Source organism: Panthera onca, chromosome C2 (genome assembly GCF_046562875.1).
Source record: "Panthera onca isolate mPanOnc1 chromosome C2, mPanOnc1 haplotype 2, whole genome shotgun sequence".
In the NCBI taxonomy this organism is placed as follows: domain Eukaryota; kingdom Metazoa; phylum Chordata; class Mammalia; order Carnivora; family Felidae; genus Panthera; species Panthera onca.
Genome location: NC_138347.1, coordinates 98,047,902 through 98,074,285, shown reverse-complemented (window position 1 = coordinate 98,074,285; position 26,384 = coordinate 98,047,902). Strand labels below are relative to the sequence as shown.

Here is a 26,384-nt window from a genome sequence, read left to right as displayed (position 1 = left end):
GTTTCTTAGGAACACTCACCACACCCTGAAATTGTGGCCATTTATTGATTTGCTTTTTTATTGTCATTGTTATTTCATGTCTGCTTTCCTCCCATTAGGAAGGAACTTTTTAGTTTACTATAGTATATCCAGCGTATCCACAATGGCACATGGGAGGTGCTTAGTACCTGAATGAACGAACGAATGGACAGATGAATGAATATTTGCTGGTCTATAACAAAATTTCTCCAGAAAAACAAACACTCTTCCTACCTTGGAGGAACTCAAATTCTACGAACCTTTCTAAAGTTCATAGGTGGGGCTGAAGCTAAAAATATTTTAGCGACTCAAGTACAGAGACGCTTTTGATATTCTCGGGTTCTGTTATGGAACGCTCTTCATTTTGTTATTTTAAGCATGTCCTTGGTGACGCAGAAAGCTATTTAAATTGGCTGTGTTTAGGAACAGTGCCACAAGGGAGCTAGTGGCATCCACTCGCATGATGGCCATCCTGCCAACCTTATGTTAATCACAGATACTTAGAGCTTTGGTTTCCTGCACAATATCTCCTATGAACAGAGTACTTGATAAATATTTGCTCAGTGACTGAATGAATGCCTTAGTATTTTGCCCTGCTTTCTGCAGAAGAGCTTGAATTATTGCCCAGCTTTTCTCTGGTAAACCTAGGGCTTGCTGGCCCCTTTCCCATCTTCTCCTTTGTGAAAAGCCCGGCTCCACGCTGCCCAGAGGAAAGCAGGACTAGTTATTTGGCAGCAATGTCTGCTGCGGCCAGAAGGGGAGGACTGCTTGGGGCCAGCATACGCAATGTTTTTTTGCGTGTAGCTTTGTTTGCCTTTGATTTATTTATTTTCCTTTTCTGGAGAACAGTGGACTTTTCTCTAGTCAGTAAGACGGGCTCATCAGTGTAAATCTCCTTAATCCCCCTCACATTTTGATTCACCAAATATCCGAGTGCCTACTTGGTGCCTGACAGTGTGCAAAGCATGGCAAGTAGGAGATAAATTGGACAGCGAGGTCTAGGCCCTGAAGGAATAGGTGTATGGCGTATGGCCTAGCGAGAAAGACGGCCTTGATTGACGCCTAATTACATGAGGATGAGCAATACTGGAGGCAAGCATAAGAAGCCATGAACTTGCCTAGTAGGTGCCTGCATGACCAGACTGGCTGGTGGCAAGTCCCATTCTTGTTGAAACCACTTTCGGCTTATATTTTAAGGTGACTGCTTGCAGTGTGTCCCGAGAGAAGAAAGTTTCATTTTATTTTTTCCCCCCGCTATTTGTGCTGTGATTTATCTGTTACTTTTTCTCCCACTGGTATATCTCATGGGGCAGTGTGTTTCTGAAAGTTAAGTGTCCTGAGGTCTCACGTACATCTGCAGACATTTGCTGTCCGTTGGAGTTGGAACATTGGATTCAATCTTTATTTTGCTGTCTTTGAAATATATACGAGGCCACCGGCCTGTTGGATCCCGTTCCCTTAGCTCCTTCTCCACGACTGGATTTTTAAGTTTTTAGTCTGCGTGTGGTCCTTGCATTCTCTCCCTGTCTAGTGCTGTTGTCCATCAATTTTCTTAGAGCATCCACTTTGGATGAATGTCATATGTTTTATCTATTACAAGAATAAACTTTATAGCCATGCTTGTGAACAGAATTGTGGCCATGACGGCCATAGAGTGACGTATCCAAAGTCTTATTATAGTAGGAAATAGCTAGTCCCTTTCATTCAACGATTACTAAATTCCTGTTCGTGCTAGGTTAAGTACTGGAAACTCACACATTACCAGGAAACTCTCTTTTCTTAACGTTAGTTCAGTCACTAGGCCCATGAAACGTCAGAAGCCAGGGACATCAAGAGCAATGACACAATCCTTGCCTTAAGGGATTTGACAGTTCAGGAAGAGAGAAATATTGCAAATATAAAGGCTTCAGTAGAATAAGACGCTGGGTTCAGTGGGAAAGAGTGGTTAGTTCTACCTTAGTGATGAATAGCAGTCAGAGGAGAGCAGAAAAGCCCAACAGGGCTCAAAGCTGAGCTTTAGAAGTAGATTAGGTATCTGACTATACAGGGGTAAGGGAGTTTCTGGGGAAACAAAGACACAGAAGGGATCAAGTATGGTATGTTTAGATTATCGCTATGCAAATAATCTGGAGCACAGAGCATGGCGAGAAGCATGCTAAATGAACGGCACAAAGGCAATCTCCTGGAGACCCCCATATTGCACCCCGAGGTTCGTGGGTACACAATATGCCAAAGGCAAGGCGGGAGGCAGAGCCAGCAGGAGTGGGGAGAAAGGGTTTTCAGTCGGGTAGTAGTGGCATAAACTGGTTTCTATTTGATAAGATCATCCTGGAGGAAGCCCTAATGTGAAATGGGGTCAGTTAGGGCAGTTCTCAACCACTGTGTCATTACACACTAGGACATCCCTTGAAACCTCATTTGAAAAAAGTATTTGCATATGTTGCTGGGTTTAATGTTCTGATTAAAAAAACAAACAAGCAAAAAAACGTTTACCTCTATGTTAACAGGTGAGTTTGGCCTATGATTTTCTTTCCTTAGCCTGCCCTGGGTCAATTTTTATCTCAAGGTAAAACTATCCATAGATGACTTAGATTGCTTTTATTCTCTTTCTAGAGTTTCAAATGGTTTTATAAGAGAGAAGCCTATCTGTTCTTTGGAGGATTGGTTAAATCACTTAGAAAACCATCCAGGCTTGGAGTCTTTAATTTTGAGGAGGGAGAAATTTTTGTCTACTTATTCAACTATTTTAATGGTTACTGGATTATTCAGATATTCTATTTTTTTCTTTGTTCAGTTTTATAATTTATATATTCCTATAAAATTGTCCAGTTGCTAACAAGTCTCTTTATTTTCAAAACTATCTGCATATAGAAGCACAAGAGTCTTTTAGGGGAGATAGAAATATTCTGTATCTTATTTGTGGAGAGATGTTCAAAGATATATCAAAACTTACCAAATGTGGTGTTGTTTTGTAAAATATATCTTTGTTTTCCTGTATTGTAATTATTGTGTTGTTAATATATATAGTTCATGGTAAATAAATTACACCTCATAAAGTTGATTCACATTTATCTGCAGAAAATTGTACCAAGTATTTTTTGTGATTTTTAAAAATTCTCTTCTCTATCTTAGGACATGTTCTTTTTTGCCTTAATATTGTTCATTGGGGGTAATTTCTCTTCTTTGTGAATCTTGTTAAACGTTTGTCCACTTCATTATCTTTTAAGTAACTCACTCTGTAGGAAGAACCCTCAGCATCCTTGCCTTCTTGATCTTTCTGCCATGGTGCCTTGTAGTATCCCTCCTCTCCATCTCCCTACCATTCTGTGTGGGTAAATGAGGGCATATAAGAGGTTAGGTGACTGGAGGAGAAGACCCTTGTGGCAGAAACCAGAGTGAAAGGGATGAAATTCCTTCTTTCAAGGTGTCTAGTACAGGCAACAGATCAGACTCAAGAGCTAGGAGGCAGTTTCCTCTGTGCAAATTGATGCGGCTACCGTATCATTTGGTGTTGAAAATGCCCCTCCGAATATTTAAAGAGGGCTTAGCTGGCAGTGTGAACACCCATTACCCTTTAGGAACTACGTTGTCTCACTTTTACATCCAGGGCCATCATACCGCCTCTTGATGCATGACCCTACCTTAACTGGCAAACTGAAGAAAATGGGCAGCAGAATCTGAAAATAATATAGCATCAGTTAACTAGTAAATAGTTAATATGTTTTACTCTCTTGGAATTCATGTATTTGTTTTGTCAGCTAAATATATCTGACTAGTTGCTTAATGCAGTTTGTATTGTTCTTTCTATTTGTTGTGGAAAAAAAATGAGTCTTCTGGATTTGAGGGAGCTAATTATACTTAATTGTTTAATGTAAAAGTCTATTGCTTTTTATTTTTCTTCTAGTTATCAAGTGCATTCTAGGAGAAAATATCATAATATGTGAGACTATTTCATAATGCAGTGTTTATATCTTAATACTAAATATGAGCTGAGGAAGTAATATCCCTATTAAAAATATATTCAGAGTTGGCACTCAGTTGTCTTGGGGCTGATTCAAAATAAGCAGGTGCTGTGTGAAAGATGTACCAAAAATATTGTTGAACATTATTCCCTATCAGTGTAAGATAATTATGGGTTTTTGAAAACTAGAAAGGAAAATGTCTGTTGTAGGTAGGACTTGGTCACTTACAAAGTCTTACTAAACAGCCTAATGGGAAATCCACTGTGCTTTTACTGCATCAGCAACAAGGTTATCTTAAATTTGAATTAGACTTCCCAGAATGGAAAAAGGGGGTGAGGGGGGTGGCAGAAACTTGAGTAATCTTTTATCTTGCTTCCTGATGTTACTTTTCTTTTTATGTATTTGAGCTATCTTTCGTTCATTTTGTTTTAACTTTGGGGACAAAAGTTGGAAACCCAAGTCTGAAATCTGGGACTGCCATAACAAAGTCCCACAGACTGCGTGGGTTCAAACAGACCTTTGTGTTCTCACAGTTCTGGAGGCTGGACATCTGAGATCAAGATGTCTTCAGGGTTGGTTTCTTCTCAGGCCTCTCTCCTTGGGTTATAGGTGGCTGTCTTCTCATATTGTATTAATGTTCTCCAGATAAATAGGACCAACAGGATGTGTGTGTGTGTGTGTGTGTGTGTGTGTGTGTGTGTGTGTGTTTGGAGAGAGAGAACTATCTGTATCTATACAGAGAAAGAGACAGAAACTGAGAGATTTACTAAGGAATTGGCTTGTATACTTGTGGTGACTTTGGAAATTTAAAATCTTCAGGGTGGACTGGCAGGCTAGAGATTCAGCGAAAAGTCCCAAGACTTCATCTTTGTTCTTCTAAAGCCTTCAGCTGATTGGAAGAGGCCACCCACATCACAAGGACAACCTGCTTTACTCAAAGTCCACCAATTCAAATGTTAATCTCATCCACAAAAAACAAAACAAAACAAAACCCCACATCTGTACAGAAACATCCAGAATAATGTTTGACCCAATACCTTGGCCCAGCTGAGTTGACACATAAAATTAGCCATCATGCATGGTCTTCTCTATCTGTGTCCAAATTTCCTTTTCTTACAAGGACATAAGTCATATTGGATTAGGGCCCACCCTAATAAACTCATTTTCATTTAAGACTCCATCTCTAAATACACTCATAGTCTGAAGTCTTAGGGGCTAGAACTTCAACAGATGAATTTTGAGAGAACACAACTGAGCGCATAACAGCCATTAATTTAAAAGTAAGCATAACTAGAAATACAACCTAAAGGGAAAAACAGTCCTCTTAATGATGAAAATGTGTTATTTCCTCTGACTTTAGGATAAAGCATGTTTGTGAATCCTCAGATAAACCAATTAACTGGAATGGGAAGTAACTTTTTTACATATTCATGTTTGTACAATCTAGAAGTCAATTTTGCTTTTCTTTGCCAAGGATATTTCTATTATCACCATAATTAGAGATTAGATTTTTAAACATTTATTATTCTGGCTATATCTGGATTTCTACCTGTTTTCATTTTGTGCTTTAAAATTTCAGATTAGAGTGTAATGTGTGAGATGTTTTATCTTGAATTATGAACTAATTTGAAGTTGCTATTAAAAACAGAGCCACATTCCTGCTTCCTCTGGCAATATAAGACATAAACATTGGGAAAATTACCAATACAAATAAATGAAGGGAAGCACGAACAAGAGAATATAAAATAAGGACAAATCTGAAAAGGCTTCTCTGAAATCATAATATAATCTTACAACATGATCTCTTATGTTTTACATCAGTATCTTAAGTCACTTATATTTCCCAAATCTGTTTAAATAAAGGGTAAGATGCTTCCCTCTTTCTGACACTGAAGAAATGCTTCTCTTCTCTCTTTTTTTTTTTGTTTTTTGTTTTTTGTTTTGCAGATAACAAAGAGATTTTTCTTTCCAAAGCAATTCACAAGTCCTTCATAGAGGTTAATGAAGAAGGCTCAGAAGCTGCTGCTGCCTCAGGTGCCAAGATAGAGTTTTCTAAAATCTTCTTGTCTTTTTTAGATGTGTATTTTTAAAATCATCTTGGGTAGGGGGTGGGGGTCATTTTTAGACCCAAGCTAAAAAAAAAACTGACTCTGCTTTAACTCAGAAGTCAAGCTAATGCTGAGTTTTCGAAACAGAGTATGAAGTACACACGTCCTCCATTGCCCTGATACTGGAGAACTCCCACCTCTAAGGAGAGGCAGGGGGACATTGACAGCTCTGTAAAAGACATTTCCCTGCTGTGCTGCCTCTTTTGATATTTTAAATACTTTCTTGCTGCCCATTTAAACACTTTTCTTCCCACCTAATCATTTGTGGAAACTAGTTCTTCATTTTGTCAACAGTCTTGATTTTTTAAAAGCACATCCATAAACAAGGTGTAATAAATTATTTTAAATAATTGTAACTCAATGATGTTAATAAAATACTTTTATATAAATAATTTGAAAATGTAGACCTACATCATGTGTTCACAGCGAAATGTTCAATGTCCTTGATTGTTTTCAGTGTTCTGATTTCCCTAGTTGAATGAGAATGATTTCTCCATTGAATTTTTTCCCATTTGTTCTTGTTTTTGTTTTTTTGGTTTTGGATTTGTTTCAATCTCATGTTCAATAGCTATGTGCAAATTTTAGTAGGATTTTGCCTTCCTTTGGCAAAATGTAATATGTCATTTTTAACTTCTCCATAAATTTGTCCACTAAAAGGATATCACCAGTTAAAACTGTTTTCAGGAAGAAATAGAAACACGGTAGTCTTAGGCATCAAGAAAGCTTAAGATCTTACACAGTTTGATCTTGACCTTTTCCTGACAACCAATCACCCTGTAGCAAGTATAACGCGGTTATCCCATAATAAGGATCTCAGGGGAATTCGGTTTCCCAGCTGTAGGAAACATCATGCCTCCCTTCCTGCTGTATATTCCATTTAATCACTGCCGTTCTAGCCAGTTACTAAAAGCCTGATGACTTCCCACGTGAAAATCCCCATTTTAGACAAAAGAAATAATGATTCGAGGATATAAAGAAACTTGGTTTTTTTGTCTGGGGTGTTTGTTAATTCTCCCCCTTTCCTTAATTCAAAGGTCATTTTAATAAAGCTATGTGTATTCATCTGAAACAGAATAACAGGCAGAATAACTTTTTCTGGTATTTTGGTGGAGTGGAGATAGGAAACTGTATGTGTGTGTATGGTGTGTTTAAAGATCAAATAGAAATGTTAGCACCTTTACAATTTTTACTCTAAGTCTTTAAAATCTTGTTTTCCTGTAAATTGTTGCCTTTGCATTAAACATAGATGGTTTGGAGAAATTACTCATTAGTCTCTGCACATCCACAGACATGTAATTACTTTCTCCCTGCGCTGTAGGAATGATTGCAATTAGTAGGATGGCTGTGCTGTATCCTCAAGTTATTGTCGACCATCCATTTTTCTTTCTTATCAGGAACAGGAGAACAGGTAAGTCTGTTATGAGCACTGAATTGTATCTATAGGCCAAAGAGAGATAATTTTTTTTTAATTTTTTTTTTTAACGTTTATTATTTTTGAGACAGAGAGACAGAGCATGAACGGGGGAGGGTCACAGAGAGAGGGAGACACAGAATCTGAAACAGGCTCCAGGCTCTGAGCTGTCAGCACAGAGCCCGACGCGGGGCTCGAACCCACGGACCGTGAGATCATGACCTGAGCCGAAGTCGGACGCTTAACCAGCTGAGCCACCCAGGCGCCCCCAAAGAGAGATAATTTTTAAAAACTTGAGAGCATTTTTACCACATTATGTATCAGATAATTTCTCATGTTCAATTTTTTTTAAAGAGAATTATTTATATTTTTATTTTGAGAACACTGCTAATTATAAGCAAGAAGGAAAGTAAATATCCCACTCTTTTGTTCACATCCTGTTCTGTTCACTTCCAACCCAATGCAGGTACAGTCCTATTCATGGGCCGGGTCATGCATCCTGAAACAATGAACACCAGTGGACATGATTTTGAGGAACTTTGAATCATTTCATATGTAAAATAGTAACCAAACACATTATGTGTGCAACTGGTACAGTTAAGATTTGTGTTTTACAGCATATCTTACGATACTATTTAAAAATATCTCCAGATAAAAACAATGTATGTAAATTATAAACCAACTTGTCAAGGAATGTTATCAGTCTCATTGAGGTGATGGTCCTGTGGTGTCACTGTGTTTGTTGTGCTGTTATTTAAAATAAAAGTACATATTGATCATGTGAACAACTCTGTTTTCATTTTATAGATTGTAGTATAAGGATACTTCTAGGAAACTGATTTTGCGGACATCTGAAATCTTTCATAATCATGCAAAAGCAAAGCGCCAAAGTAAATTAGCACCACCATAATAAGCAATAACAAGTCAGATGAAGACAGGTTCTCCACAAAAATTCTAATTGTTATTTCTCTGAAGATGGTGCATAGTGTAGTATAAAAGAGTATAAACTGAATACCTTCTGTAGGCTCTATGACAAAACTTGGTGGAAAAAAATAGGACTATGCAAACCCCCAGATTATAGCTATAGTGTATTTACTATGTCTTTAAAAACCCACTGGGCTTCATAGGCCTGATATAGATTAGAAACCTGGTATATCACCATGTTTTGCTGCTGCAAGTCACATCCAAATTTCAACAAAGTTCCCAAAATAAACCACATGAACACATTAATAATAAAAATGTTCCCTTTGGCAGGTCACCAGAAAATTAACTAGAAAAACCATGCTAGTACAGATACTGGAAACTGGTAGGTCAAGGGCTGAATGCTGCCCACAGAGATGTTCTTGTTTATTCTGTGTGGAAGGATTTTATGTTTTGAACTTGAATGTCTATAATTGGGGTATCACATTCTGGGTTTCTCTCATGGCTCTTGGATGCATTGGTATTTGGGACCTCTGGAGAGTCATGGTAAGTACTTAGCAGAATATATTGGCCTTATTTTAGCAGAATATATTAGCAGAATATATTGGTCTTATTTTCTAGTACAAGAAGATTCCAGTGGGGGCTATGCCCACTTCTTATGTCTCCAGTAAATTACTTAGTTATCCTTTGACTGAGATAATGGTATTCCTTGGATGGGTGGGGGAAGGAGCTGGCGGAGATGATTTCATCACGTTCCATGAATGGAACACCAAATTTTTGATTCTGTGATTAATGGTTGTAGAAAAAGTCTTAAACAGTTTCCAAACTTCACAGAAACAATTTGCATGCGACTTACTTGTGTGTTAGGTATTTTGCTATGATTTGGAGCCATCAACAAGAATTGATATTATCATTAACTTTAATTCTGTTCAAGGAAGTAATGGTTTGGGGAAACCAGGCTTGACCCTAGACCTACCGAGTTCTAAACTCTGGGGAAAAACTTGAAAATCTGTTTTTAACAGATTCCCCATGGCGATTTTGTTATACACCAGATCTTAAATATTGCGCCCCGCCCCCCCCCCCAAAAAAAAGGATACACATGGAATACTTACATAGTAATTGTTTAGATACAGTATATTTATAGAAAATTAGATCAATCAATTAAGTATCCTAAAGTATTAGTGCTTTTCAAACTTTATGTGTAAGGGAGTAACCTGGGGATCTTATTAAAAATGCAGATTCTCATTTAGAAGGTCTGGGATGTGACCTGACAGTCTGCATTTCTGACAAGCTCCCAGGTGATGTGACTGCTTTTGGTACATGGACTCAGATTGGTATCAAAACTCCACTTAACATAAGGTTTGCACATTTCGTACTTTTATATATGGAAACACAAAAACTGTGTAATATTCATACAGCTTGGAGAGATTCAGGGGGTGGGATAGTAGTCTCCATTAAAAATGCAATGCACTTATACAAAAAGAGAAAACAATGGTTTTACTCTAAAGCTTCTTTTTTCATGTACATACAATGGAAAAATGCAGGCCTCCTCTGCATATTGGAACACTTGAAATATATTCTTTAACAATATGGAGACATTTATAGGCAGTGCCCACAAAAAATTTATGAATACCCAAGGATACAATGCTTAACACTGAATCTTTTACAGCTTATGTTTTCAGAAGGCTTATAGTTTATTCATAAAGCTGAGGTTATTGTAAAACAGTGCTCTTGTTTTCATTTATAATGTACACAGATTGGGCTAACTGATGTTGATTCAGTGTTGATATTCTAAGTTTGTGATATTCTTTATTACCGTATCACTACTTGTTAAGCATTACATCTATTGCTATATCTGTAAGTCCATCAGTCAACTAAATGAGTTATCTATAAGGAAGAGTAAATATCATTAGACAAGCATGAGAATGTTATAAAGCCCCAAATGCAATTTTTATTAGCTGGTATAAGATTAAACTCTACCATTCAGAATGTTGACCTTAAACTATTTCATTACAATTTAGATGTCCCTTAAATGAAAATGGATTCTGCCTTGGTATTAGCATGTCTGTGGAGTTCTTAAAAAATACAATACTTGATAGTACCAAGTTTTTCCTATTGTTTGACTTTGTTTATAATTTCTTCAATATCTTCATTTCTGTTGAAAAGGTAACATCTCATAGTTCAGTTCCATTTCCTTTAAAATGTATAATTTCTCTCTCTCTCTCTCTCTCTCTCTCTCTCACACACACACACACACACACACACACACTGTGCACAGCTTATGGAAACTTCTTTCTCTTTGACTATATATTTTGGGAAGAAATCGACAATTATATATCTTTTGCTTTTATTTTAAATCTTTCCAGCTTTATTGAGGTATAATTGACAAATAAAATTGTGTCTATTTAAAGAGTACAATGAAATTTCACATACATATACATTGTGAAATGATTAACACAATCAAATTGATTAACACATCCATTATCTCACATAGCTACCTTTGTGTTTGTGTGGTGAGGTTTACTCTCTTAGCAAATTTCAAGCATACAATATAGTATTCTTTTTATTTTTAAAGTTTATTTATTTATTTTGAGAGAGCACACACACAGCTGGGGTAGGAGCAGAGAGAGAGAGGGAGACAGAGAGAGAATCCCAAGCAGGCTCCACACTGTCAGCACAGAGCCTATGCGTGGCTTGATTTCATGAACTGTGAGATCATGACCTGAGCTAAAATCAAGAATCAGATGCTTAACCAACTGGGGTACTCAGGTACCCCCAATGTAGTATTCTACACTATAGTCACCATGTTGTAGCTCAGAATCCCAGAACTTGTTCACATTACAACTTGTGCTTCTTTGACCAACGTCTATTTCTCCCACCACCACCCCTCAGCCCCTGACAACGAGTCTACTTTATTTCTATGAGTTCTACTTTTCCTTTGTTTTTGTTTTTTTTTTAAGATTCCATATTATGAATGAAATCATACAATCTTTGTCTTTGTTTGGCTTATTTCACTTAGCACAATGTCCTGCAGATTTATCCATGTTGTTGCAAATGGCAGGATTTCCTGCTTTTTTATGGCTGAACAATATTCTTGTGTGTGTGTGTGTGTGTGTGTGTGTGTATATACACATTTGATATATATACATATATTTGTATGTATATACATAATTACAAAGGTAAATATATATTACATTTTCTTTATTCATACATCAATGGACGCAGGTCATTTCCATAATTTGGCTATTATGAATAATACTGCAATAAACATGGGAGTACAGGTGTCTCTTCAAGATACTGATTCTGTTTCCTTCGGATATATATTTTAGAGATTAACATTTTATCATATATGTGATTTGCATATATTTCCTCCCATTCTGTAGGTTGTCTTTTCATTTTGTTGATGATTTCTTTTGCTGTGCTAAAGCTTTTTAAATTGATGGAGTGCCACATGTCACTTTTGCCTTTGCCGCCTGTGTTTTTGGTGTCACAACCAAAAAATTATTGCCAAGACCAATGTCAAGAGCTCTTTCCGCGTGCTTTCTTCTAAGAGTGCACACATGGAGAATCTGAGGCTTAGCCCAGCCGCTTTGTTTCGTGTCTGCCAACAAAGTTATTCTTGAGGGAATGTTGAAGCCTCTATATGCACGTAAAAATAGCTCATGGAAAAAAGATCTGTGTCTTATGAAGAAAAGGAGAGAAATTCCCACGGAAGAATCAGTTTATTTGTTTTTTATTAATTACTTTGGTTTAAAGTATCATCTTGTTCGTATCAGGTTCTGATTTTGGTGAGACAAAGATCCACGTATTTGTGAAAAGGATGTTTAATTAATGAAAATCAAACCGGTGCAGTTAATACATGTACTGTCCTTTGTCCAAATACACTTTTTATTATACATTAAGTATAGATGAACTTTTCCTCTATTTGAAAATTGCAAGGGTTTTTTCTTTAACTGGGGAGAGATAAAGTGGTTATGTGTGACATATGGCATGTTCCAGAAAATGTTTCTTCAGCAGTCATCACAGCTTCTAGCTGATATAGCAGTTTTTTTCTCTTCCTCAAATAGGAGACAGTGTTTCATCTCTCTCCTTTTTTGAAAGTTTTGTGATAATTCATGGATACATAAATCTGACATTTATCCACACAATGGCTCTGTGCTCTGTCTGTTATTCAAAGAAAATTACTGATGGAGAGATTATCTTTTTTCCATATGATTGAGTGACCCCCTCTTCTGGTATTTTCTGCTTAAATATTTATAACCAAACTGCTGTGGAAAAAAACACAGGCTGTGATATGGGAGAGAACCAAGTTTAAACACGAGATCTGCCACTTACTAGATGCCTGTCCCTAGAACAAGTTGTGTAATCTATATATTCAAATAATAACATTTACTTCATAGGATTATATTAAATATTAAATAGTAGTCACTCATCAAAGGCTAGCTATTAGCATTAATATCATCATATTGCAGACCATCTAAGGCACATCATTTCTCACGTTTGCACATTTATGAAAATGGAGTGATTCATAGGGTCTCACACTTGCCAGTAGAGGTGGCAGCTGTGACATGACATTGCTTGTGCATGCAGTAATCTTGTTGATGATGACTGTCTGTCAACAAACTATTTGAGAACAAGTCATAATGACTATTTGAGGAAGCACTGCAAATCCTGATTATCACCTAAAAACCTTGCATTGGTTCTTTTTTTTTCTGTAAGATACGGTGCCAGTTTCAAAGTTTACAGAATAGTAGTCAACAGCTTAGAAGAAAGTTCTAGAGACAAAAATGGCAGTCTGGGCAGGACTGTGTGTCACCAATGATCTCGGGGGCACAAAGGACAGCAGTGTGGGCAAACATGGACATCAAGCGCTGCACAGAAAGTGACTTGGATCTGGACTCTATTTTTTTACAGTTTTTATTTATTTAAAAAAAAATTTTAACGTTTATTATTGAGAGAGAGAGAGAGACAGAGAGACAGAGCATGAGCAGGGGAGGGGCAGAGAGAGGGGGAGGCACAGAATCCGAAGCAGGCTCCAGGCTCTGAGCTGTCAGCACAGAGCCCCACGCGGGGCTCAAACTCACAAACCGCGAGATCATGACCTGAGCCGAAGTCAGTCGCTCAACCAACTGAGCCACCCAGGCTCCCCTGGACTCTGTTTTAGAAACGTTGTATTTTGCATATTTTCATTTAAAAATGTACATAATGATGACATATGAGAAAACTCATTTAAATAAGTCCACAAGGCATACTTACTGTTTTGAATGAGTTGAAAATAAATGTTTATCCTATTCAATGTGTCACAGTTTAACTGAGTGATTTTTCTTTCTTAGTACCTAAAACAAAGGAGTGTCTTACAGCTTATGTCTCGAATTGGATAAAACTGCATATTATTCACATCAAGACTTGTGAAGGAATCACATTTATTAAAGTATGTAAAGTACATGTCACCTATAATTTTCAGTAGTTTGCCTTCACTGGCTGTTAGGGATTGCTTAGCAGTTCAAATTCAAAAGGAGATGGAGGAGAAGTTCAAATTCAAAAGGAGGGGCGGGGGAAACCAAGAGGGGAGTAAAAAAGCAAATGTTCCCAAACTACCTGCACACAGTAACTACTTCCAGCAAAATGATTCTACAGTACCTGAAGTGGACTAAACTTGGTCATTAAAAAAATATCTGAAAGAAGCTTGTTTCTGGCATTCATCACAGGGAGGTGAACATAAATGACTGAAATGTATCTGTGTGATGAGGGCAGGGGAAGGGCTGGGGCTATTGAATCCACTTTGTCTTTTTAAAAAATTACATCTCAATATAGCTTAATAACATTCTCACTTTACATACTGCACATGCTAATTAGAGGCAGTCCATGAGGAGGCTACTAATGATCAGATTTAAAGTGCAGAGGCTGCATTTCGCCCTGAAATTTCTTTTTCTTTCAATAACATCCTTTTCTCCAATAAGATTGTTTTAATTAGCTGGTCTAACAATTCACAGAAGTTATGAACACACAACACTTCCTTAACAGCAGACTTTTAATTTTTAATTTCATTGTCTTTACAAGGATTAAACGGAAGCCAATTTCTAGAGCATTTCCTATGTCGAAATGACGCCAGTGGAAGAAAGTTTAAAAAGAAATGCTAGCTCTTGATTTTTGAAATAAAATATCTTTCCAATTGAAGTTATTCAAAAATATTTATTTGAACCAAATGAAGTTCACCTGGTTTCTACTTCAAGTAGTTGCTTCTGAATTTTTTCACCAATATAAATTACATTCATAAAGCTAAAATTTTTCAGCAAGAACTAAAGTGTCATTTACCTGAGCAAGTTTTAAAAGGGAAAATGACATGCCACAAGATGTCACTGTAATCCTAATAAATGGGTAAGGGTAATCGCTTTTAGTTCTACGTTTAAAGAAATTAGGTGAAAAATCCTCACAATAGGCACCACACAGTTGCTAATATTACAGTCTATTTTCCAGATCTATACCTATAAAAAGCACATCAGAATAAACCCCTGGCATTAAATGGCAACTCTCATAAGAATCTTCTGCTCTTTGGAAAAAAAATCATCTTCATTTTCATGACACAATTCCGTCTAGCCTATTTCTGATTCAGATTTGAAGTAAAATAATACACTGGACTCATTGGAAATAAAAACTCCAGGTTAAAGATCCAGTAGAAGCTCTTTATACTCATCCTATGATGTCTTTGATATCTATGAAAGATTCAATTGCCAGCCAGAATGGAGATAAAATTGTGAAAAAAAATAGTTTGGATTGAGAAAGAAAGAAGAAAAGAAGGAAAAAAGAAAGAAAAGAAAATTCCTGCTTGATAATGTACTTGAGACACAAATTGTAAATGAAATACCCATTCTTGTTAATTTCCCCTTTGAAAATCTTTTTCTGATTCACATCCTATAGTCAAAGCACACAGATGAAAGGGACATCTATAAACCTATTTCAACTATACCGACAAAATCAGGGGAAAAGTGAGTTTAGTTGGTTCTTTCAAGATCGCTTTTACCATTACTGGTGGACACAATAATATATCATTTCTGAAAGGAGGCACTTCCATGTCTCTGAATGTGTAAAATAATGTTATATTCAGAGTCCTTAGGTGATATGTACAAGGGACTGATTGGCTGGCATACATGGATGTAGAGGCAATTTTTTTAAGCTGTCCCTTACTTTTTAAAAAATAATGTCTCAGTGAAAAAAACTTTTGAAAAGCAAATCCTTATAGCTAAGCATATGAAAGCCTTTGCTACCTGTAACTTTGATGATCAGTTTTCATTTGACTGAAGTTTTTCCATATTTATTCACTTAAATATTGCTAATTTATCATGCACTAAAGATACTAAAATGAATTAGACACAGAGCCAATGGACTATTAAAGCTCTTGAAAACTAGCTGAAGATGGGACCTGTATTAGCAGATGTTGTTAGGATAGAAGCTCATATTGTGTGCAGCTGGGGCGTAGAGGAAATGAGTTCCTCGGGAGTTGGGGTAAAGAGGTCTAGTTCTCTATAAATCCCAAATAGAGGGCAACAAAGATCTTCAGGTGATTGTTTTTTCACTTGATATGCTGATTTATTTTCTCTGTCCTAAAAGAAAACCTGACAAAATGCATGGTTCAGTTTTCTTTTCAGCTTGATAAATTTATTTAACTAATCAAACCATCCATTTTCTAATTTGCATGATGTTGTTAACACGACAGAAATGTAAGAAATTGCTCACTTGAAGATAGAAAACATTTCTAAAGAGATGTTCTCTAATGCTCCTGTGGGTGCATAGTCTTATTGAATTCTATACTTTTTTGTCTCTGCACATAACTTATTGTAAAAAAAGGGGGGGGGGGTTATCCAGTGCTTATACACTGTTCTGTAAAAAAGGAAAAGATTTTTAAAAATCATTTTAACGGCTAATAAAGATACAGCAAAGTCTATACATTTATCTTATCAGCTAGAAGTTCTCTCCCCATTAGTAAAGCATTTTACATCCCCCATATCTATTTTCTAGAGCTGTGACAGGAAAATGGATTCTCACCTGTGATAGGGCACAACTAGAACGATCTGTGGGAAGCCCCAGCACAGGCACGAATGGCTTCAAGGTTCAGTTCCAGGTAAGGAAAAGGACTCAAGTGCTGGCAAAGAAAGAACTTTTATGGCAAAAACTTGGATATTATCACCAGTGACAGTGCTGTAAATCTGAGCACGAGATTTATAGCTGTAGACAGACATGTAAGCTTTTTCTGGGCAATGACTTGGCTAGGAGTGGACAGGAACAGGTTCATATCCTAATGCTCCTCCAGCTCTGGGGAGATCTCTGTCCATGAACGTCACCAGGACCACCACCTCTTGGGCCACCTCTATAAGGGATGTATGGAATACTGTGCCTAACCACCCACATCTGATGTTGTTTATGTCCTTTGCACAGCTTCATTGTCTTTTGGAGCAGAAACTTACATACCGGCAACCTAAACTAGGTGCAAATCATTCTCACTGACTCTGCAACCCCAACCAGCTTCTTTGGTCTGGCCCAGAATCTGCTATGGTTGTTATTAAAGTAAAAGTTCCAGCAAATACAAATTAAAACCACAGTGAGATACCACCTCACACCAGTCAGAATGGCTAATATTAGCAACTCAGGCAACAACAGATATTGGCGAGGATGTGGAGAAAGAGGATCTCTTTTGCACTGCTGGTGGGGAATGCAAACTGGTGCAGCCACTCTGGAAAACAGCATGGAGGTTCCTCAAAAAATTAAAACTAGAACTACCCTATGACCCAGCAACTGCACTACTAGGTATTTATCCAAGGGATACAGGAGTGCTGTTTCAAAGGGGCACATGCACCCCAATGTTTATAGCAGCATTATTGACAATAGCCAAAGTATGGAAAGAGTCCAAATGTCCATCAATGGATGAATGGATAAAGAAGATGTGGTATGTGTGTATATATATATATATATATATATATATATATACACATACATACACACACACACACACACATATACAATGGAGTATTACTCGGCAATCAAAAAGAATGAAATCTTGCCATTTGCAACTGTGTGGATGGAACTAGAGGGTATTATGCTAAGTGATTTTAGTCAGAGAAAGACAAATATATGACTTCACTCATCTGAGGATTTCAAGATACAAAACAGATGAACATAAGGGAAGGGAAGCAAAAATAATATAAGAACAAGGAAGGAGAACAAAACATAGGAGACCTTTAAATACAGAGAACAAACAGGGTTGTTGCGGTGGGGGGGTATTGTGGGTGGAGGGATGGGCTAAATGGGTAAGGGGCATTAAGGAAGACACTTGTTGGGATGAGCACTGGGTTTTATACATAGGGGATAGATCACTGGAATCTAATCCTGAAATCATTATTGCACTATATGCTAATTAACTTGGATGTAAGTTAATGAATAAATTTTAAAAAATCATAAAAAAAAGAATGGGAGAGCTGCCTGGCAAGATTGAGATGTATCATTTCTGGGCTGCTAAGTAAAAGATATGTATCTATTTATATTTATTTAAACATTAAAATTTGAGGATACTGTTAAAGTGGATTCTAAAATAAGAGCCTAAATACTCAAGTTAAATTATTTGTAGAAAATTGTTAAGTCATTTCCTCATACTAAAGCACAAATAAATGTTGTAAGAGTTAGGGGCTTAAAAATAAAACCATAAATTGAAACATAAAACAAAAAAAAAGTAAAAGTTCCAGCTGCTGTCAAACAGGAGACATTTTCTTCAGAGAATTGGATTTTTTTTAATTAAAAATAATCATTAAAAGAAGACTGAATAACAAAAAAACAAAACAAAAAACAAAACAAAAAAAAACCCCAAAAACCCCCAAATAATCCAATTACAAAATAGGCAGAGGAACTGAGTAGAGATTTTTCCAAAGAAGACATACACATGGCCAATAGGTCATGAAAAAGTACTCAACATCACTAATCATCAGGGAAATGCAAATCAAATCCACAATGAGCTATCACCTCACATCTGTTAGAATGACTATCATAAAAAAGACAAGCAATAGCAAGTGTTGGCAAGGATGCAGAGGAAAGTGAGCCCTTGTGCACTGTTGGTGGGAATGCAAATTGGTACAGCCACTATGGAAAACAGTATGGAGGTTCCTCCAAAAATTAAAAATAGAAATACCATATGAGCCAGCAATTCCACTTCTGGGTGTATATCCAAAAGAAATAAAATCACTATCTCAAAGTGACACCTGCACCCCTATGTTCAATGCAGCATTTATTAACAATGGCCAAGACACAGAAAAACAAACTAAGGGTCCACAACGGATGAATGGATAAAGAAAATGTGGTGTATATATACAATGGAATATTATTCTGCCGAAAAGAAGGAACTTTTGTCATTTATAATAACACGCATGGGCCTTGAAGACATCATACCAAGTGAGGTAAGTCAGATAGAGAAACACTAATAATACTGTGTGATCTCATGTGTGGAATCTAGAAGAGTTGAACTTACAGAAGCAGAGAACGGATTGGTGGTTGCCAGAGACCAGGGGTTGAAGGTGGGGAAGATGGGTGAAGGTGGTCCAAATGTACAACCAAACAAACTAAAACAAACCTAACAGTTCATAGGAAGGGAAAAGACAGACCCAGCCAGCCCTATGGCAAAAAAACTTGGCTACCTTTTGCCACCCGTGCCTTTTTCTCCTGGACACATAACATATCCCAGCTTGCCTTGCAGATGCATGCAGCCAAGCAACTAAATTCTGGCCAAACGGTCGTGAGTGAACATATATATGTCATTTTCCTATCCTCTACCTCTTTTTCTCCCGTCACCTGTTGGCCGGATATAGAATGTCTGGAGATGTTCTCAGGCCCTAGGCACTAGCACTACAAGAGGGAAGGAGCCTGGTTCCCTGAATGGCCACTTGCTGAAAAGATATCCAAAGGAGCCATGGGACCAAGAACTCACTCATTTGACCAGTGCATCAGCAAAAAACTACAACTTGTATAGTTACGTCACTAAATTCAAGTCTGTTAGGGCAGTTACCCTGCTATGACTTCTCTAAGCAAATGCATGACGGATTTATTCTCATAAGTATGCTGTATACCTTTTCGCTCTTTTTTCCATTTTTCTTTTCCTTGACATTTTACCAAAATAATACACTGGAAGATACTTATCCTAGATACCAGTGTGGTCCCCAGTTGGCCAGACAGATTTGTTTTGAATTAATGCTTGATCTTTGTGAGGTTGCTCTCACTGAACACTGCTAAGTAATGGAGAATATTACTTTCAGGAGGGATTTTCAAATGCTGGCACCTTAAATAGCCCCCTGGCACGAGCCTAGTGTGTCAACGAACAGGTATTGATTAGATTTTTGCCACTTCTCTGCTTCCGGCTCCAAGAACGAAATACTTGAAACAGACTTTTGTTTCCTGGGTCAGTCTGCCCCGAGACGCAGCATCCCCACCCCCGCCCCGATTGCCTCTTTCTGAGGAGCTCAGAACTGTACTTAAAGAGAGACCTGACTGATGGATTGCCTCCAACACCCTCAGGCTGAGGCTGCTACAGGTACCGTCTACTTGTAACCTCATCATCTCTTCCCAGGTCTGATTCACTAAGAAAAGCAGCCAGGCTGTATAATAGGATATCCTACTAATGAGTGCTCATTTATTTATTAATTCATCCATCCTTGATTAAGTACCTATCAGGCTCTATGGGGGCACAAAGAAGCAAGTGAACTTAGCTCAGCCCCTACCCTCAAGAGAGCTTACACTGTTGTAGAAGGAGGTGGGAGAGAGACAGACGGTACACAGGAAGTTATGATCCTGTGCAAGGTGTGTGGTACAGGGGAGCTCCAGGTAGGTATTTGTCAGAATTAACTGAGCTGTGCAAATGTAAGATTTGTGCACTTTGCTGTATGTAATGTAATACACTTTTAAAAGTACAGTTAAAAAGGAACCTATTTAAGCATTTTTTTAAAAAAATAACATTTGTTTGTAGCCCCCCCCCCTTCTCTGTTGCAAGGAACACTTCCTTCAGATTTGTTTTCATATTGCATTTATTTAAATATATTTACCTGTTATTTCTGATGTTTAGTTTGGGCCTTTATTTTCCCTTGGAAATGAAGATGTTTACTGATTCTTTATAAAGTAACCTACTTTGGGGGTATTTATGGCATTCGCATTTCACAGGCATAACACAAATTAAAACAGTGTTAAAATACTTTGAAAATGTTAACAGGCTATGGAAGCTCTAAATGATAATACAGCAGATGAGGGAAAACTTGCAAGTAATTTAGCAGTTTTGTGTGCACTTTCCCCCAGAGAGACAAAACTGAGTTCAAGCTATAAATATAAGAAATCAGCTCTGAGAGGGGCACCTGGATGGTTCAGTCGGTTGAGCATCCGACTTCAGCTCAGGTCATGATCTTGTGATTCACAAGTTCGAGTCCCGCATCAGGCTCTGTGCTGACAGCTCGGAGCCTGGAACCTACTTCAGATTCTCTCTCTCTCTCTCTCTCTCTCTCTCTCTCTCTCTCTCTCTCTCTGCCCCTCCCCACTCGCACTCTATCTCTCTCTCTCACACACACACAAATAAATACAAAAATTAAAAAAACATTAAAAAAAAAAAGAAATCAGCACTGAGAATACATTTCAAAATCAAAACAGAACAGAGAAAACCCCAAAACCCAAAATGTCAAGCAAAAACAAATAAAAGAAATAGTCTAAAACAAAACTATGTGCCCCAAAGAGACATACTATAATAAAAAGGAACATAAATAGAACAATTTTTAAAAATTTTTTCTTAATGTTTATTTCTAAGAGAGAGGCAGAGTGCAAGCGGGGAAGGGGCAGAGAGAGAGAGAGGGAGACACAGAATCTGAAGCAGGCTCTAGGCTCTGAGCCGTCAGCACAGAGCCCGACACGGGGCACGAACCCACGAAGGGCAAGATCATGACCTGAACTGAAGTCGGCGCTCAACCAACTGAGCCACCCAGGCAGCCAAAAAATGGAACAATTTTTAATGACAGTATAGAAAATAACAGATCATCAAATATGATCTTTGAAACAGATATTAAAGATAGTTTTCAAAAATAAACAGTTCTATTTTTTAAGCGTTAAAATCCTGACACACTCAGTAAATCCCATGAGTAATGTATCAAGTAGTAATGTATTTGGTGTTATGAATGTGTAAGTTTACAAGACAGACCTTAAAAGTTTTGAAAGTGGGAAGAAGTATAATCAGTCATTCCTTCAGTGGTGACTTTGCAGTTTCAACTCTAACCAAGATCACTTTTTAGTTCACTGTGTTAAATTAAAGAAAGTATGACCTTGGCTAGAATTTGGCAGAAGTCACATATGGGGCTGCAAACACTATGGAAAATTAACCTATGCACATCTCAGGAACAGGATTGTGATTTTTGTGTATTTGCACTTCCCACTAGCCCTCAACGACCTCCCAGGATGCAGAGTTTACCCTAAGGCAATGGAGGTACAAATGTTTTCTGCTAGTAGTGACCCACAGGCACCAAATAATCCTTAATTTGCTCTTAAAGAGAACTTGGTTCAATCTTGCATTTTACAGCTGAGGAAACAGAGACCCTAAGAGTATGTAGCTCTTGCCCAACATAACCATCATTATCAGCTTCGTCATCATCTTGAACTTACCATGCCCTCTCCATGTGCTGGCCACTGAGATGTACGCACATCATACCATATCATCCTCTTACAATCCTCGGTGCTATTTTCACCCTCATTTATCAATGAGGAAATGAATGCTCAAAGCAATGGTATACCATGCTCAGGGTCACACAGGTGAAAGAAAAGTCTTGGGTTCCTCCTTCAGAGCCAGAGTTCTTTTTTAAATTTTTTAAATTTATTTTATTTTTAACATGTGTTTATTTCTGAGAGACAGAGAGAGGCAGAGCACAAGCAGGGGAGGGGCAAGAGAGAGAAGGAGCCACAGAATCCGAAGCAGGCTCCAGGCTCTGAGCGGTCAGCACAGAGCCGGACCTGGGGCTTGAACCCACAGACCACGAGATCATGACCTGCGTAGAAGTGTGACACCTGACCGAAGGAGGCACCCAGGTGCCCCAGAGCCAGCATCATTAATCACTGTATCAAACTGCCTATTGATTGTGCTGTCATAGTTAGAGCTTAGGGCTCCGGACTACCAAACAGTCGGCACAGCTGATACACAATTTATCACATTTTAGGCATTCAAAGATACTGTGGAGCAAATGAATAAATGAAAACTATAAGCACAAAACATAATGTTACGTCTTCACAAATTTATCCGCAACGAATATTTACCAATACATTTGAAAGAGTGGCTCCATCAATACAGCTACTTAGACATGCTTTATTTTCTTTCAAAATTACTTCTACATTTTAATCACTATTTTAACAGAAAATAAAAGATACTTGAGAGAGGGAGAGTGTGCATTAACTGCCAGAAGTTGTGTCTTGAGAATATGGCTAATATGTATGAGGATACATTGAAGAAAATAAGAATAAATATAAACAACAAAGAAATAATTAATGATAAAATTGAAACTATTAGTTTTTTAAAGAATTAATATAACGGCAACTTTTTGAAGTTTCTAAAAAAGATGGCCTATGTAGTATATAGTGATATGTATATACACATACCTATATTTCCCTAAATGAGCATTGACTTATATGTCAATATACTGTCTTCTGATACCCTTTATTGGTGCTTTAATGTCATCTAGTAGGTATTGAATAAAAATGTCAGTAAGCCAGACAAGAATTCATTTCAATCTACCATAATCATATGTTACAGGTTTTCTGAAAGTTACAAATTTTATTATTTTTTTAACATTTTTTAATGTTTATTTTTGAGAGAGAGAGAGAGGAAGTCAAAGCATGAGCAGGGGAGGGGCAGAAAGAAAGGGAGACACAGAATCTGAAGCAGGCTCCAGGCTCCAAGCTGTAAGCACAGAGCTGGATGCAGGGCTTGAACTCATGGATCGTGAGATCATGACCTGAGCTGAAGTCGGATGCTTATCCAACTGAGCCACCCACGCACCCCAGAAAACACACTTTTAAAGTATATGTTCTACCCACACATTGTATTGCAAAACACACTCTTTATTTCCCCATTTTGATACCAACATGCTCAGTCCCAGACTTTCTTTTCAAGCCAAAAATATATCAATATATTCAATATCAGTTTATTCAACAAATATTTCCTGGCTACCCATTATGTGCCAGGCCCCTAGGATAAAGAAGGAGGCATTAGTCCTATTTTTGCATTCAAAAAAATAAGTAGCTCTGTCAACTTGGTGGTGAATTATACGTTAAAATTCAGTTGACCTTTAAAAAAGGCTAAAACTGTCTTTTTGCCAGATGTGTGATTGCCTGGGAAACTTTTATAACAAAGAGTCTAAATAGGTTTTTGCTTTTTCTTTTAAATTCTTCTTAGTATTTCAGAAGATAAAGAGCTTTTTTTAAATTAAAGATGGAAAAATTTTAAGTTATTACGAGTTAAACAGAGTTCATCTCTACAAAAGAAGAACTTATCCATGGATATTTTCATTTTAGGGGCAAAATCATATAATTCCTGTAAGATATTGCAGCCAAATGTATTTTTTGAATTCATTGTGTAATATTTTTCACCCCTACTCAGCATTCCTCATAACTTCTGTGATTTTTGTAGAAGTAATATCCACTCATTGTATAAAATATGAGCTAAATGGCCATCAAAACAGGAATAGATATGCAGCTAAAGGAAATAAACCAGAGTTTCTGGGATTAATCTGAAAAAAAAATCTTAAATACAGAGAATTGAACAAAATACATGTTTATAGTATGATTACATTTCTTTCTTTCTTTTTTTTCCCTTTCTTGTCCTAGTCGTTTATTTGTTAACCAGTAACCTTTAAAAATAAATGCATAGGAATGCAAATTGGTACAGCCACTCTGGAGAACAGTATGGAGGTTCCTCAAAAAATTAAAACTAGGGCTACCCTATGACCCAGCAACTACACTACTAAGTATTTACTCAAAGGATACAAAAATACAGATTCAAAGGGGTACATGCACCCCGATGTTTATAGCAGCATTAGCAACAATAGCCAAATGAATGGATAAACAAATTGTGGTATGTATATATATATATATATATATATATATATATATATATATATGTATTTATATACTATATATATAAATATATATATGTATTTATATACATATAATGTATGAATAATACATACATATAATGTATGAATAATAAATGCATGGATAAACAAATTGTGGTGTGTGTGTATATACATATATATATATATATATATGTATATACACACACACACATACACACACACACACACAATGGAATATTATTCGGCCATAACAGAATGAAATCTTGCCATTTGCAATGATGTGGATAGAGCTGGAGAGTATTATGCTAAGCAAAGTAAGTCAGAGAAAGACAAATACCACATGATTTCATTCATATGTGGAATTTAAGAAACAACAAATGTTCATGGGGGGGGTTAGAAAAGAGAGGCAAATAAGGAAACAGACTCTTAAGTATAAAGAACAAACTGATGGTTAGTAGAGGGGAGGTCGGTTGCGGGATGTGTTAAATAGGTGATGGGGATTCAGAGGGCACTTCTTGTGATGAGCCATGGGTATTAAATGTAAGCAATGAATCACTAAAATCTTGAAACTAATATTACACTCTGTTAACTAACTGGAATTTAAATAAAAACTAAAAAACTAAAAAAAAAAACATTATAGTTAACTAACTAACTAAATAAATAAATAAATAAATGCAGAAGGAAAGCAACAAACAAAAGCGGGCGATCTGCATAGTGGGTGGAAAATGACCGTAAGCCACGGCACAAGAGAAGTTCCTGTTTTGTTCTGTGGGGCCAGGAGGTTACAGTACTGTGTGCTCACCTTTCTTCTCCCCGATGAAGGTCTCAAACAGCTAATTTTTGCTTTTCAACCATTTTTATTCATCTTATTCTCTGACTCCATACATTCCAGAAGGCTCAACGGATTTGTAATACACTTCCAAGATGAAGGGAAATTTCTTGCTCATTGTTTGCCTGACATCTTGGCTTGTGTCCATCTTATTAAACAAAAAATATGCTCCAAAAACACCCACAAATTCAATTACTAAAACTCCTTTAAAGATCTTCTTGGCCAGTGGTTCCACAGTGTGGGCCATCATGTAACCAACAGGCAGGTGAGTGGGCAGCAAGGGAGAACTGCATTGCTGTTTATAATGCTGTACCCAAGACACTTAGATCTGATACCATTTCTATAAAACTTTAAGCCATATATAACAATACCATATAGTACTAAATGGCTGTACATAGTAAAAATATAAAAATCTCTGTGGGTCAATAAACAAGTTTGGAATAGTGGAGATGGAGAGAAAAGACTAGAAATGAGATCAAAGAAGGGTACCCAAGGGAGGAAGAGGTCACATGTATTTGTACTAGACCAACAATTAACCTCTAGGCAGAACTTACAGGTGATTCTAGGGGCCCAATGCTGATGGCCTTTTGACCAATGTCAGAAAGTGGCTGTTTCCTATCATTTAATGTTTTCAGGTTGTTTAAGGTAAGAAAGTCACTCCTGACCTTATTTTCTTGTGGTTTGAAGTACAAATCTTCCTTAATTCTGAAAAATAACAAAGAAAAAGGGAAAGGAAAGAAAAGTAAAAATAAAAAAAATAAATAAAAGAAAAGCCTCTGAAATTGGCATAGTAAAATGTTGTTAAGAGCTGGCACTTTGAATTTCCAGTTCTGAGATGTTTATTATACTATACTTTATACTTTTCTATATATTTGAGCTGTGTCACAATTTAAAAAGGTAAATTATATGAAATTAGAAATAAGAGAACACTTAAAAAAAATTCTGACAAGCCAAAAGGCCACAATTCTACCATCCAGAAATAGCCGCCTCTACATTTTGGTGTGTTTTTAT

At 37.0% G+C, this 26,384-nt stretch overlaps 1 protein-coding gene and 1 pseudogene across 2 annotated transcripts in view; one reads left to right on the top strand and one right to left on the bottom strand.

Annotated features, from left to right (window-relative positions):
- Window positions 1–9,449, top strand: part of SERPINI1 (serpin family I member 1) — a 72,962-nt gene extending 63,513 nt beyond the window's left edge. Inside the window, exons 7-9 of one of the 2 annotated variants that reach the window (XM_060639146.2) lie at window positions 5,928–6,014; window positions 7,407–7,496; window positions 7,966–9,449. In XM_060639146.2, coding sequence (XP_060495129.1) covers window positions 5,928–6,014; window positions 7,407–7,496; window positions 7,966–8,042 — 254 coding nt within the window. In that variant the 3' untranslated portion in view covers window positions 8,043–9,449. The remainder of the gene's footprint in view (window positions 1–5,927; window positions 6,015–7,406; window positions 7,497–7,965) is intronic. The other variant, XM_060639144.2, reaches the window with a different exon arrangement.
- Window positions 9,450–25,307: 15,858 nt separating this feature from the next.
- LOC132682729 (protein CEBPZOS pseudogene) lies at window positions 25,308–25,620 on the bottom strand (annotated as a pseudogene).
- Between the last annotated feature and the right edge of the window lie 764 nt (window positions 25,621–26,384).